Source organism: Lynx rufus, unplaced genomic scaffold, assembly GCF_022079265.1.
Source record: "Lynx rufus isolate CCGP_SWC_20201006 ecotype Redwood Valley unplaced genomic scaffold, mLynRuf1.p SCAF_1, whole genome shotgun sequence".
Taxonomy (NCBI): Eukaryota; Metazoa; Chordata; class Mammalia; order Carnivora; family Felidae; genus Lynx; species Lynx rufus.
In genome coordinates, this window is record NW_025814823.1 from 51,903,125 (window position 1) to 51,916,844 (window position 13,720).

Genomic DNA, 13,720 nt, shown 5'->3' on the forward strand with positions numbered 1-13,720 from the left:
TGGAACCAATTTCAGATGGTTTTTGCCCTTGATAAAAAGGTCTTTTATTCTAATGTTAGATAATATGACACATGCCTGTAGATTATTCTTTAAGGTAAGACAGTGGTCGCTCTGGAGGTGTAAAATAGTACATGTATTCTATTTGTGTATCTGCACAGAAGCCAGACAAACATAAAGAGGTTTGTTGTATGTAAAAACTTAATTGGATAGAATTTTAATAAAACAAAAAAAACTTCTAGTGGCCTTCATTTAAGTGCCAAATATTTGTGTCTGCTTTCCCAGGCTAGACAGCCAAGTCGGTGGATCCACTGATGCTATAAACATCCAGTTTACTAGAACTCCTGCCCATTCTTATGAAGCCAGGAAGAATCACAGGTACCACGGCCAATTATATACAAGTGACAGGACTTTCTCCTTCTGTTTTTAAAACTCATCTTACTTTAAACCTCCCCTTGCTTTGAAATGCAGAAATTTCTAATTTTATCAGTTGCTTTATGTAAACAGCTCCACACAAAGGTGTTGCATTAGCAACTTGGTCGTTGGTAAGCTTTGATATCTGGGTAGGAAAGTGTAAATATTATTTTTTCTGAAAATTTTACATTAAAAAAAACTGTGACACTGGTGTTGACATTCTTTAGGCAGATTTTAAAGTTTCATTAAATTAGTTGTTATCATGTTCATTAAAGTTCATTAAAGTCAACTTTTTATTTTGCTTTCCAGATTTTTATTTGAATTCTAGTTAGTTAACATTCAATGCAATATTGGTTTTAGTAGATTTCACTGATTCATCACTTACATACAACTCCCAGTGCTCATCACAAGTGCCCTCCTTAATACCCATCACTCATCTAGCCCATCCCTCCACCCACCTCCCTCCATACAACCCTCAGTTTGTACTCCATTGTTAAGAGTCTCTTAAGGTTTTTTCCCTCTCTCTCTCTTTTTCCCCCTTCCCATATGTTCATCTGTTTTGTTTCTTAAATTCCACATATGAATGAAACCATGTGGTATTTGTCTTTCTCTCACTTATTTTTCTTAGCATAATACACTCAAGCTTCATCCATGTCTTGCAAAGGTCAAGATTTCATTCTTTTTATGGTTGAGTAATATTCCATTATGTATATGTGTACACACACACACACACACACATTTTTCCATAGTTTGGCTATTGTTGATAATGCTGCTGTAAACATTCAGGTGCACGTACCTGTGCTTGAATGTGTATTTTTGTAACCTTTGTGTAAATACATAGTAGTGCAATTACTGGATCATATGGTAGTTCTATTTTTAACTTTTTGAGGAGCCTCCATACTGTTTTACAGATTGGCTGCACCAGTTTGCATTCCCACCAACAGTGCAAGAGGGTTCCCCTTTCTCCGCACCCTTGCCAACACCTCTTGTTTCTTATGTTGTTAATTTTAGCCATTCTCACAAATGTAGGCTTAGAGACCTCAGCAACTCCTTAAAATGTAATAACATTAGTATCATAGGAGTCCCAGAAGATGAAGAAAGAGGAAAGGGGGCAGAAGGTTTAGTTGAGCAAATTATAGCTGAAAACTTCCTCAATCTGGGGAAGGGCACAGACATCAAAATCCAAAAAGCACAGAGAACTCCCATTAGATTCAACAAAAGTCAGCCACCACCAAGATACATCATCGTCAAATTCACAAAATACACAGACAAGGAAAGAATCCTGAAAACAGCAAGGAAAAAATCCTTAACCTACTGGAGAAGACAGATCAGGTTTGCAGCAAATCTGTCCACAGAAATTTGGCAGACCAGAAGTGAATGACATGATATATTCAATGTCCTAATATATGGGAAAAATATGCAGCTAAGGTCAACTTTTTGAGGTTTGTGGGGAAAGTTATGGTTTGAAAAATAGGAATGGGACACCAGGGAAACACATTAAAATGTATTATAAATATTCAAAATAGTCTTCGTGCTCTACAACAGATATTCTGAGCGACCAATTTCCATAGCAGCGTTCTGGAAGTAGGCCAAAACAGTGGACACCAGGAACAAAATAGGAGATGTGAAGAAATTTTGCAGAAGTGGATTAGTATCCCTTTAACAATTACATTTCAAAAGTTATAATTTAAAAGGAATATATAAACACTATTTTTTTGCATTGAATTGGATAATAGCCTTGCTGTTTTCATTATCCTTGTAAATAAGCTTTAAACATTAAGTAAATGGTTCGTGTTACAGCTCCAATGCTGAAACCAGGCATGCAGGACCAAAGGATACTGTGGTATACACAAGGACCTATGTGGAGAACAGGTACTGGAAATTTATTTAAAATATTTTGCTACATTTACTCTAATTTTGAAATCATCTATGTTAGGAGAGATGCTATTATTTTGGAGTATGTTTGCTTTTCTCAAATAGAAGACCATTTAGGGGTATATTGAGTTCTAGGTATATCATTCTTTATAATGTTTCCAATATTAAGTAGTTGGCAAATAACCATTGTCATTGGATGAACCAAATGCTTGAATATAACAAGTATATACATAATAGATAACCATGTGAAAGTTCTCACATGATCATATATAACTATACATTTATAACAAGCCTGCAAAATTACACAAAGTTACTCAGATACTCTCATGCTAATTTTGAGTCACACTTTAATTGAATAGTTCTATACACTATTCTGGTTCTATCTAATCTAATCTATCTGTCTGTTTACCTCTCATCTGAAATAAGGGGTGTTACCTTTAGTAGATACACTCTGGCCCAAATTACAGAGAATGGATATCCAAAAAAATCTGCTGCTTGGAGTGATGGATGTTGAGAAGAATGTCAACCAAGATCATGAATTCACAACCTATTTGATTTTCAGGGAGTATAAAAATAAGAATTAGCCTACCTGTGGAGTAATATACTGGTTAGGACTACAAATGTGATGTACGTGACATATGTGTTAACCAGAGCCCATTTCAAAGAGGGGAGACTATCTCTAGAGAGGGGTTCCTGAAAGGGCTCTGGGAAATTCAATACATGTCAGAAAATGGACAATTTTCAAAAAAAACAAAAAAGGTTTCTCAAAACCACACCTAATTTACTTGTAAAATGCAGGCTCAAGTTTGATTTTTCTGCTGAATCTAAATCTCCCTAAACTCCACACTGACGGTGTAGGATAGTGTAGAGGCCCTAGCATCAGATTTGGGATGGAGTCTGTCATTTACTAACCAAGTGGTTTTGGCAAAATCTACTTAACTTCTTCAAGTCTCAATTTCCTTATCAAGAAAATGGAAGTAATAATATATGTATCATGCACAAATGTGTGCAAACTCTTACTGAGCATTGTGGGTTATGTATTCCGAAGATACTCTATTTCTTTTCTTTTTTATATTCTTTTTTTAAAGTAAATATAATTTATTGTCAAATTGGTTTCCATACAACACCCAGTGCTCTTTCTGACAATAGTCTGCCTGTGGACAATTGGAGGGAGAAAGATTTCTTATTTAAAAATCCCAGGTAAAGTCTGTGGAATTACCACTCACCCTATGAAATAAAAGGAATGTATTGCTTCCAGCCCTAATATACTCACAGGTAGCATAAGTAGTTGGGAAGCAATTATGAGCTGCCAGCTGGTTAGTGCATTGCAAGTTTCATTTGTCTCACAGAAGGACTGACATTTACAAACTGGGGCAGTCTGAAAAATAGAACAAAGGGGACTTAAAATTACACTTTTTTGCTTTCATTCTAGACTCTTCTTTCTTGGATGTTTTCAAGTAAAAATAAACATTTCTACAGCTTTCTCTAAAAGTTTAAGAGTCTCTGTGTCTCTACACAGAGAATGTTGATGTTGTGAATGTTGATGTTTCTATGTGCTTACACTGGCCCATGCTTTGCATATTTCCTTTTCTGTGTTAGATTACATGTGGCTTTCCTATAGCAAATGAATGAGGGAGGGGCAAGCATGCATGTCATGAGAAATGATAACTTCTTTTCCTGCTCACGCTTTTTCCTGCGCTCCTTGTCCTATGCTCTATTTCCTTCAGTAGATTTGTCAATTTATATCAACCTGGAGGTGGCTTGTGCATCAGCACTTTCCACATCTAAAAAAAAAAAAAAAAAGAAAGAGGTTAGTACATGGTCCTAACTTGTAACATCATAGAGAAGAATGACAAAGCTGCATGAGGTGTGTGTGCTTTGTCACCTGTGTATGGGTGTGTACATCAACACTAGGGAAATAGCTCAGTCCTCACATGTCAATTTTGTTTGTTTCTAGTAAATTACTGAAGGATGGATATCAGGAGAATATCTCTGGAAAATACATACAAACTGTTTATTCAACTTCAGATAGGTGAGTTGGTCTACATTTCCATATCTAAAAGTATATATACATATATATATATATATACACACACATATACGTATGCATATATATACATACATACTTATATATACATATATTCGCATATATAGGTGTATATACTTATATATATAACATTTTATACATTTTAGTGTATATGTATATACACGTGTGTGTATATATACTTTTACATGTTATATATATTTTATATTCATATTTGATATATTTTTATTATATATATAATACTGAAATACATGATTCTCATCCATTGAACTTAGAGATGCTAATTAAGTGATTGTTATACGTGTGTATGGATGGAACAACGTACAACAACCTCTGCATCCAGGAATTCATTCCGTGGCTTCCTGGCTGTTTCTGCTCTTTAATTGCTGTACTTTATTCCAGCAGAGCTTTCCATGCCCTACAGCTGCCTGCCAGACCAGCCCCTCTGCTGTTGCTGATTCCCAGGAGTCCCTAGTAATGCCACATATTTAGTGTCTAGGCTTCATTGCATCACTTGACTGTGCCCTCAGCCCTTTCTCCTTGTGGTTTTCCAGAGCCAGCTCACCTACAAACAGCTGCATAGAGATGCTGCTATGACCCAGTCTGGGCCCACAGTCAGTTCTGAGGACAGGGGTTGCAGTGATTATCAAGTTAGTGCTAGTATGTTGACCCCAAGCTTTCACTGTTGGTGATCTTTTTTTTTTTAATTTTTTTTAATGTCTACTTTTTTTGAGAGAGAGAGAGAGAGAGAGAGAGAGACAGAGACAGCATGAGCAGGGGAGGGGCAGAGAGAGAGGAAGACACAGAATCCAAAGCAGGCTCTAGGTTCCGAGGTGTCAGCACAGAGCTGGATGCGGGGCTCGAACCCATGAACCGTGAGATCATGGCCTGAGCTGAAGTTGGATGCTTAACTGACTGAGCCCCCCAGGTGCCCCTGGTAATCCTTTTTTACCATTTAATGTTCAGTGTGGTGCATAGATGATGCTCTTGAGAGTATGACCTGCAGATTTCCAGTGGAAAAAATTAAAATAATTAGCATTTCAACTCAACCACTGGAAATCAGCTGTAATGCAAATGTGTAACATTCTATTAGTGATGTTCCTTTATAGGAGAGGCTAGAAATATGACTTATCGAGGGTAAGGACATATCTTATTTTCATGCACAGCCTAAGCTTGTAATGCAGTGTTTGGCACCTAAGGCTACTCAGTAAATGTTTTCTGAAAAAAATAAACTAATGCTGTATTTGCGAAGGAAAACATGGATGGTCCAGGCACCAAAATTCTACCCTCTTTCTGTCACTCTTTTAAGATCTTGTATTACCAGTGATCTTCTGAGTGTCTTGCTTTTAAAGCACACTTCTTAGAAAAATAAAGTCATCTACACAAGTATTAGAATTACAAATGCTGCCTAAATAACCAGAAGCAAACAAATAAAAACAGCTTTTTTTCATAATGCTTTGAGAAGGTCTTTGGCTAACAATATGATCCTTTTTTTTAAAGTTTATTTTATTTCTTTTGTGTGTGAGAGAGAGAGGCAAAGAGGGTGAGAGAGAGAATCCCTGTTAACATGGAACCCAACATGGGGCTCAAACTCGTGAACCATGAGATCATGACCTGAGCTAGTCAATAAAGTCGGTCGCTTAACCGACTGAGCCACCCAGGTGCCCCAACAGTATGATATTAATAAGGACAACACTATCATCCAAGCCTTCCCTGGGCTGATATTATCATTGTTAACTTAAGGAAGGAAAACATTCTTCACAAAAGTATTGCTCTTAATATGAAGAATTTCAGTTCCGCTATTAAAGTGGTCCTTGAAATTTTCCATAGTCATCAGAGCAAAAGTCAATTCTCTGTAAGACCAGCCCGTCAAGCAACTTTTTTCTGTTGATTGTTGTGTGAAATTAGCTATGTCCCCAGAGTTCTTATCTAAGCATTTCAATCCCATTGAAAGTGGCTTCCCACTTAACAAGATAAAGTCTAATTCCTTTGCACAATTATTTATGGGCCTTTAGAACCTGCTCCTACTGAATGTTGATGGCCGTTTAATCACCCCAGATACTTTCTTTCTCTAGCACTTTGGTACGTCCTGTTTGTCCTGCTTGAAATTCCCCCATTATGCCCCTCCACACCTCGCCCAACTCACCTTGAGAGCCCCTTTGTCTTCAAGCTTTAACTCATGTGGCACTTTTTCCACAACGGCTTTCCTGACTCTACCCCAGGGAATAGTTGCTTCGTTAGCCGTGCTCTCCTAACTCTCTCCACGTATCCATAATATGCTATGATTATTGAATCACACACCTGGCTACCCTCGTGGAAAAAAGGAGACTGTCTTACTCTTCTTCATATTCCCAGCTCTTACCTCAGTGCCTCTGGGAATGGAAGAAGATTGGAGAGTGCCTGTTTTCTACACTTGACAGGATTACAATATTACATGGGAAATTTAAGTATGTGTGCATGTATGTGTGTGTATATGCATATGTATGAATTTCCCCATAGGGAAGTATTTGCCAGGAACATATAAGGAATTAGCTGTAGAGTTAGTTGAAAGGGGAAAATATTTATTAATATGCATAAGGACTAGGAAATTCTTAGAATGACTGAGAGTATAAAACCAGACACATTTCATCTACTTAAATCCCTTTCTTCTTTTACCTCCTCCTTCCACCCATTTTCCCTCCTCTCTGCTTCTAGTCCTGGGCTTGATCATAGGAGCATGGCTCCTGGGCACGACTAGTTCACTTTCACACAGTGAGCCTGATAGTCCTCATGGGCAGGCCTAGAGGTGACACAGGGACTCTCGGGCCACACTGCCTTCATTCAAATCCTGCCACTGCCACTCAACTGGCTGCATGATGAGAGCAAATTTATTACCCTTCTGTGCTCAGTTTCTTCTTCTGTAAAAGGATGTAAAAATAACAGTACCAGCTTCTCAGCAATGTTGCGAGCAAGAAATGAGTTTATATAACCAAATGCATGGAAAGCACTCTGCATGTATTATAAAGCATATTAGCACTATATAAATATTGGCTATTTTTATTTTACCCTTCTATTATGTACCCTACTCTGAAAATTTCAGGCCTGACTGCTAGTTCCCTGAAACTAGTAAATTCTGCAAGGTACTATTTAAGACAGTCCTAGTCCCTTCCAAAAGGAAAAAAAAATCACAGAGTTGTTGGCTTTCTTAAGGTTCTTTGTGACCTGAGCTCTTTTGGTCTTGCTGATCATATCTATGGTTCATTTGTTACTGAACACTCTCTTTCCAAAGTAAATAACAATACTCTCTTTTCCTCATCAAATTTGTGGTGGGGTTATATCTTGTTGGAGAATATAAATTTTGTCATGAAAGCTACACCAATATTCTGATTCTTACAATGACACCAAGAGACTTGTCATAGGAGAACATTTTGGGGACTCTAGACCCCAGAGTCTGGGGTCCTACAGACCCATCACTTGTGAATTTATGAAAATGATTTAAAAAAATTTTTTATATTTATTTGAGAGAGAGAGAGAGAGAGAGAGAGAATGAGTTGGGGAGGGACAGAGAGAGAGGGAGACATAGAATCTGAAGCAGGCTCCAGGCTTTGAGATGAGCTGTCATCACAGAGCTTGATGTGGGACTCAAACTCACGAACTGCAAGATCATGACCTGAACTGAAGTCAGACGCTTAACTGACTGAGCCACCCTGGAGCCTCAAATTTACCAAAACACTCTTGAACGGATTTGTACTTTTGTCCTATTGAATGTTTTGAGAGTTAAAATTTTATATTAATCTACAGCATAATTTTTCTATAATATATGCAAATTAATAATTCAAAACCCTCTTCTAGCTTCAAGGGGTACTCATGACCTAGTTCAATTAAGAAACTGTGAACATCTTTGCCTTGCCCAGCTGCACTCTTGATTGCTAATGAATTAATAACTTGAGATTTGTCTTCATCTTAATTCTTTGATATCATTTTGAGGTAGCTAGGAGAATCAATTCTATCGCTAGAACAAGTAAGTCCCCAACTTTCTTTGATTTTCACACAATTTCCTGAAGTATCAACAAAATTAAGCTATCATTTCCACATGTCTTTGTGGGGAATACATCCATCTTTTGCATGATGACAAATTTACATGTAATTGCTTATGTCTCTATAGGTCTGTCATCGAAAGAGAAATGTGCACTTACTGCCGGCAACCACTGGGCACAGACACTAAAATGATTTTAGATGAATTACAAATTTGCTGCCATTCTACTTGCTTCAAGGTAAGGGTATGTTTATTGCAGTTCATTAAACACGGCATTGCATATGACTGGGATAAAAATAATTATTTAATGAAATACATGCGATGAAGTTAAAACTTTCAGAAATGTTCTCATCCACATTAATAATGCACTACTTAAATATTTCTAGGAGTTATGCAGCCTCAACCTCAAAGGTTTATAATTACTATCTTGGCTTTAGGCTTAGAGTTGATTACTGACACATTTATTACTCTTACCCTGGAGATTTAAATCTGTGAAAATATAAACACTTGTTCTCTTTATAAAAGTTTTTGCAACATTTTAATGAATCATGCATTACATAAAAAAATAATGAAATCCAGAAAGAAAAAGAAATTATTGAGAAGAAAGTTAGCAGCTTTTTATATGGTATATGTATTCAGGATGGATAGACCTCACAATAGTTGAAACTCAGTCTGCTTTTGAGAACGTGATTAATTCTAACTAATTGTGGCTTAGTATAATAATAATAAAGCTTATGTGGTACAATGCTTCAGTTTGTGGCTATATGCCATTTCTTTTACTTCTCACAATAATATTGGGTAGGTCAACGTGACGGTTGTTGACGTAAATGGATGAGCACTGAACTGGAAGCCTGAAGGCCTGAGTTCGAGTTCTAACTTTCACTAACTATGGCTATAATTTTGGACAATCACCTAATTAGCTTGGCTTCAGTTCCCTTATCTGTAAAATGGGGTAGCTGATTAGACTAGTGGTTCTTAATGCTGGCTGTATGTCATAATCATCTGGGGAAATTAGGAGAAAAACAGAATGGTTGGGGCCAGCCCCAATTAAATAAAAAATCTCAAAGATGCTTCCTTTTGGTATTTTTCAAAACTCCTTACATAGAACTAAGGGCAGCCAATTTGAGAATCATTTGCTTAAATCCAAGGGTCCTTTTTGTGCTGATGTTCTGTGGTTGATGCAAATTATCTAATTCAGTCAAGTAAATGTAATACTTTAACAACTGATTGCTTCTCCTTCAATTAGCTTCAGACAGTGACACATAGCAATCAGATATATGGTGTCTCATTTTGAGAAAAAGAATCCAATTTTAGGCCATAGTATATAGAATTCCACATAAAATAAAAGCTATTTCATTTACTTATTTGTTTGTTTATTTATTATTTGCTTAAAGCTATTATACAGAAAACTTTTTAAAATAAAGAGTTCTCCTGATTATGACTTTTAGTAAAGAACAATAATGTCCATTTATTATATTTCAAATGATTTGTTTCGATTTTCAATTTAATTATAAAATACTACTAGCTGAAAATAAAAATGTCCCCACACTCATAGGAAAAGATATATTATTCTATAGCCATGATAATAGAACTACCTGGACTAATTGATCAATGACAATTTGCTTTAGTGAACTCGCCTCTGAAAGCCAACAATCAGAGACAGGCTCATGCTTGAAAGTCAGCCAGTTGGCAGGTGAACTTGTTTGCAATGAGCACAGGTCTAAGGCAGATGTCAACCCTTTTCTATCTCCATAACCAACACAACACAAAACAAACTGTTCCCTAAACCTTATGTAAGATCAGAAGTTGTTTTGTCCAATGAGACTGTAACTGGACAGCATAACTTTTAGTAAGCAAACAAGTATGCTTTGTGTTTTTGTTTGAGATATTGAGTGGTGATTTTATCTTTGGCATAACCAACTTTTGAAAATTTTTATCTACTTTATTGTGAGTTCAGGAGAAACTTCAGTGGTATATATACCCTGAAATGTACATTTTCAGAGTGGAGAGATGTTGTAAGTATTTATTTGAAAATTTCAGCAGTAGGATCATAAACAAGTGCATTCTCACTTTCCCTGTGGGTCCTCTTTCAAATCTGAGTGTTGCTATGAAGGATGGTACTGAATGAATTGAAAGGGCTTTTCTATCCCTTAAATTACAGTTAAGAGTCTACATATATAATGTGTGTAAATTTTACATATTGTTTTTTTTCCTTAGTGTGAAATATGCAAACGGCCTTTGGAAAACCTACAAGCAGGTGACAGTATTTGGATTTATAGACAGACAATACACTGTGAGCCTTGCTACTCTAAAGTTATGGGTAAGTGTTAAGCTCTTTAAGGAATGATCGCTTTTACTAATATTAATGTCCACTTAATATTGTTGAAATGAAGGATTTCAATAAAGTAAAAAGTATTTTATCAATTCTACTTAGTTAAGAATTTAGCTGAAGATAGTTATACTATGGTAGTATTTTAGGGTATAAAATCAGCCAGCATTTATTATTGTCTCCTGATATCAGACCAGACATAGTACAACTAGGCAAAGAGGATTTATTTTGGAAATTTTTCTATTTTTTTCTGAACAAAAATAGATCTTTTCTGCTCAAATAATTGTGTGAATTGAAGTCCATTTCTGTGAATGACCTTTCATATTTGTCCTGAAATATACGTTTGTACCTAATTTGATTATTCCACTAACTGCTTTTTAATGTTACTTTTAAATGGGAAGTTTAGAGCTAGTTCTATATACTTCTATATTAAATATAGCATCAAGTATTTTTTGTGAGTTTAAGACCAACTTTACTATAATTTGGGCTTTTAATTGGCATAAATGGTGTGAGAAGAAAACACTAAGGACTTGAGTTTTTAATTCATTTTCTTTAAACAGCATGAAAACTTTAAAAGTTGATTTAAAAGATATGCACAATGTACACTAAATTAGCAAAATAAAATGCTACAAAAATTGATCAGTTTTTAATAGCCAGTATTTTATTTTTAATTCAATGGTAAGTAGATAGAATAATCAGAATGATATTGGATAGCGGTCAACAGCACAATGTGAAGGTGAGTTTTCTGATGCCTCATTGGTATGGTGAATGAAGGAGGAGCATGTGTGATTCTTACATGGGATCCGAAATATGGAATTCAACGACAAATGTGTGACATTAATGAGGTACTGGGAGGCTACATCTGGAAAATGCTCTGAGAAATATTCAGAAACCCACGTTCCATCAGGCTGCAGTTCCAATTACAAGAACAAACCTAATTATATTCATACTTCGCCTTCTATTTTCTGCTTTCCCTAGCCAGTTCCCATATTCCATTTTCTTCCTAATTCAGCAGCCTTATCATGATACAATATTATATCAAGGGACTTGATGTGCATGGTGGCAGCTCTAAAACTTTCAGTCTTCCAGAAGTCCACGAAATGGTTTAGGAAATATGACTATCAAAAGACTCAGAAGTCTTTGTGCCTTCCTCCCTGACTATGTGCACCCCATAGGCATTGCTATTTTATCGGACACAGCAGTTGTCAAGATATGACTCTCAGAGGAATCTCCTAAATATGAGCGCCAGGCATTGGTACTTTGTGTTCATGGTATATGACCAAAAGCCAGAGTGATGAATGCAGCAGAAATAAAAAATAAAATGTTTAATCCACCACTACCCCCTTGATGAATGGCTATTTAAAAAACTTTCGTTACAGGCTTATTTTTGTACTGAAGTTGTATTTCTAACTGGTACTTTCTTTAAATTTTTCAGCAAAGTGGATTCAATAATTCTGGCACATGGAAATCAAGATAAAAGCATTTATCAGGATGTTAAAATTTTATTTTAAGAATATGTAATCTAGAAAAGCTTTCACACTGAAGATTGACTCTTGTATACAACTAACAATTCTGCTATTGCATAAATAATCTGATTGCCTTCCATAAAGTCATATACATAAAGGAAACCATCTAATATCTGGCTAGATTTAGCCATGAAAAATTCAAGTGGTTCCAGTTACCAATTGCAAAGGAATGATGCTTCTCATGGCAACGAGCTCTGTCAACACTAACTAGGTCCGTCTCTGCTCCGTATGTGAGCTGTGCATCGTGGTGACCATAGTAGACAAGTTTCCTTTTTGTCATCTTTGTTTCCCTGGGGACTTGAATTTACAGATATTATTGACATCCTGATGAACTGTCAAAAAAGCAAGATATGCATGTATATCTTTCACATGCAAAAGAAATGTTGATAGAATTGTTTTTTTAAACAAAGTTTGGTGGAAAGGTGTTTCACATAAAGCTGTATGGACCTCAGAGAATCACTTGATCTTTCCAGACAAAATTATTTCTAATGTCCCTTTCTGCTCCTCAGATTATCTGATTCTAAAACACGTGTTGCTTGCTCTTTGAAAGTATATTTGAATATGTGTCTGTTAAGTATATTGAACTAAATAGGGTATCTAAACAATTTAATGTTATCCTTCAATTTACCACAGAAATGATTTTTATAGAATATTTTAAAAACAAAAAACATGGATTGTGGGTAATGGGTAAAATCTCATGACATGTATAGTTTACATATTATACCTTGTTAAATTTTCTTTGCATGCATTTCAAAATCTGGGTATATGAATAATTTCTGAGAAATAATGGTTATAGATTACAGAGACATGCTCTTTGGCATATCACATCTACTCATATTACATAGCACTTTACAATTACAGACAGCTTATAAATAAAAATAAAATGAACTACCAGTTACACAGGATCTTTTTGTGAAGTGTCTATAAATATCATTCACTGACATTGATTTTGTCAATTACAGAGATCACAATTTATTATAGCCTATGCCATGCTGGTTAATTTAATTCTTTAGCTGCTTGAGCTATAGCTTTTAGTTTTAAAGAGCTTTTTCTCAAGGAATTGAAAATTCAATAATCATATGTGAGGAATGAGTATTAGTGTTAAAATTGAGAAATTGAACTTATAAACTATTTTATATGCACATAGCAACTGCTTCTCAAAGGAAGGCACATAGAACACTGAGGGGAGGGTGGAATTTTAGGGAAGCTTAAGGTAGTTGTGAAAAACTGACATCAACTAGGGAGAATAAATGATCATCATGTATTTTCCGAGTGTTGATAAATTTAAAGAATTATTCTTCTGTATAATGATTCCAAGCATCTGTTCCTCTTAGGGCCTGGTCCACAAAGTGTTAAACACAAAATGCTTATCAAAATGCAGCAGCGTATAATTGTTGTCCTATGGAGAAGAAGCCAGAAAAAAACAATTAATAATAATTTGATATTCATTAATTCATGCTTGATGAGAAGCAGTGGTAATTGAGCCATATGTTTTATTGTTCTTTTATTACATGCTATCA

The 13,720-nt window shown here is 35.7% G+C and overlaps 1 protein-coding gene across 1 annotated transcript in view; it reads left to right on the plus strand.

Moving 5' to 3' along the window:
* The window catches only part of SCEL (sciellin), a 95,487-nt gene extending 82,061 nt beyond the window's left edge, over positions 1 to 13,426 (plus strand). Inside the window, exons 27-32 of the mRNA XM_047082050.1 lie at positions 283 to 375; positions 2,212 to 2,283; positions 4,244 to 4,318; positions 8,475 to 8,583; positions 10,563 to 10,665; positions 12,110 to 13,426. Coding sequence (XP_046938006.1) covers positions 283 to 375; positions 2,212 to 2,283; positions 4,244 to 4,318; positions 8,475 to 8,583; positions 10,563 to 10,665; positions 12,110 to 12,126 — 469 coding nt within the window. The 3' untranslated portion in view covers positions 12,127 to 13,426. The remainder of the gene's footprint in view (positions 1 to 282; positions 376 to 2,211; positions 2,284 to 4,243; positions 4,319 to 8,474; positions 8,584 to 10,562; positions 10,666 to 12,109) is intronic.
* Positions 13,427 to 13,720: the final 294 nt, after the last annotated feature.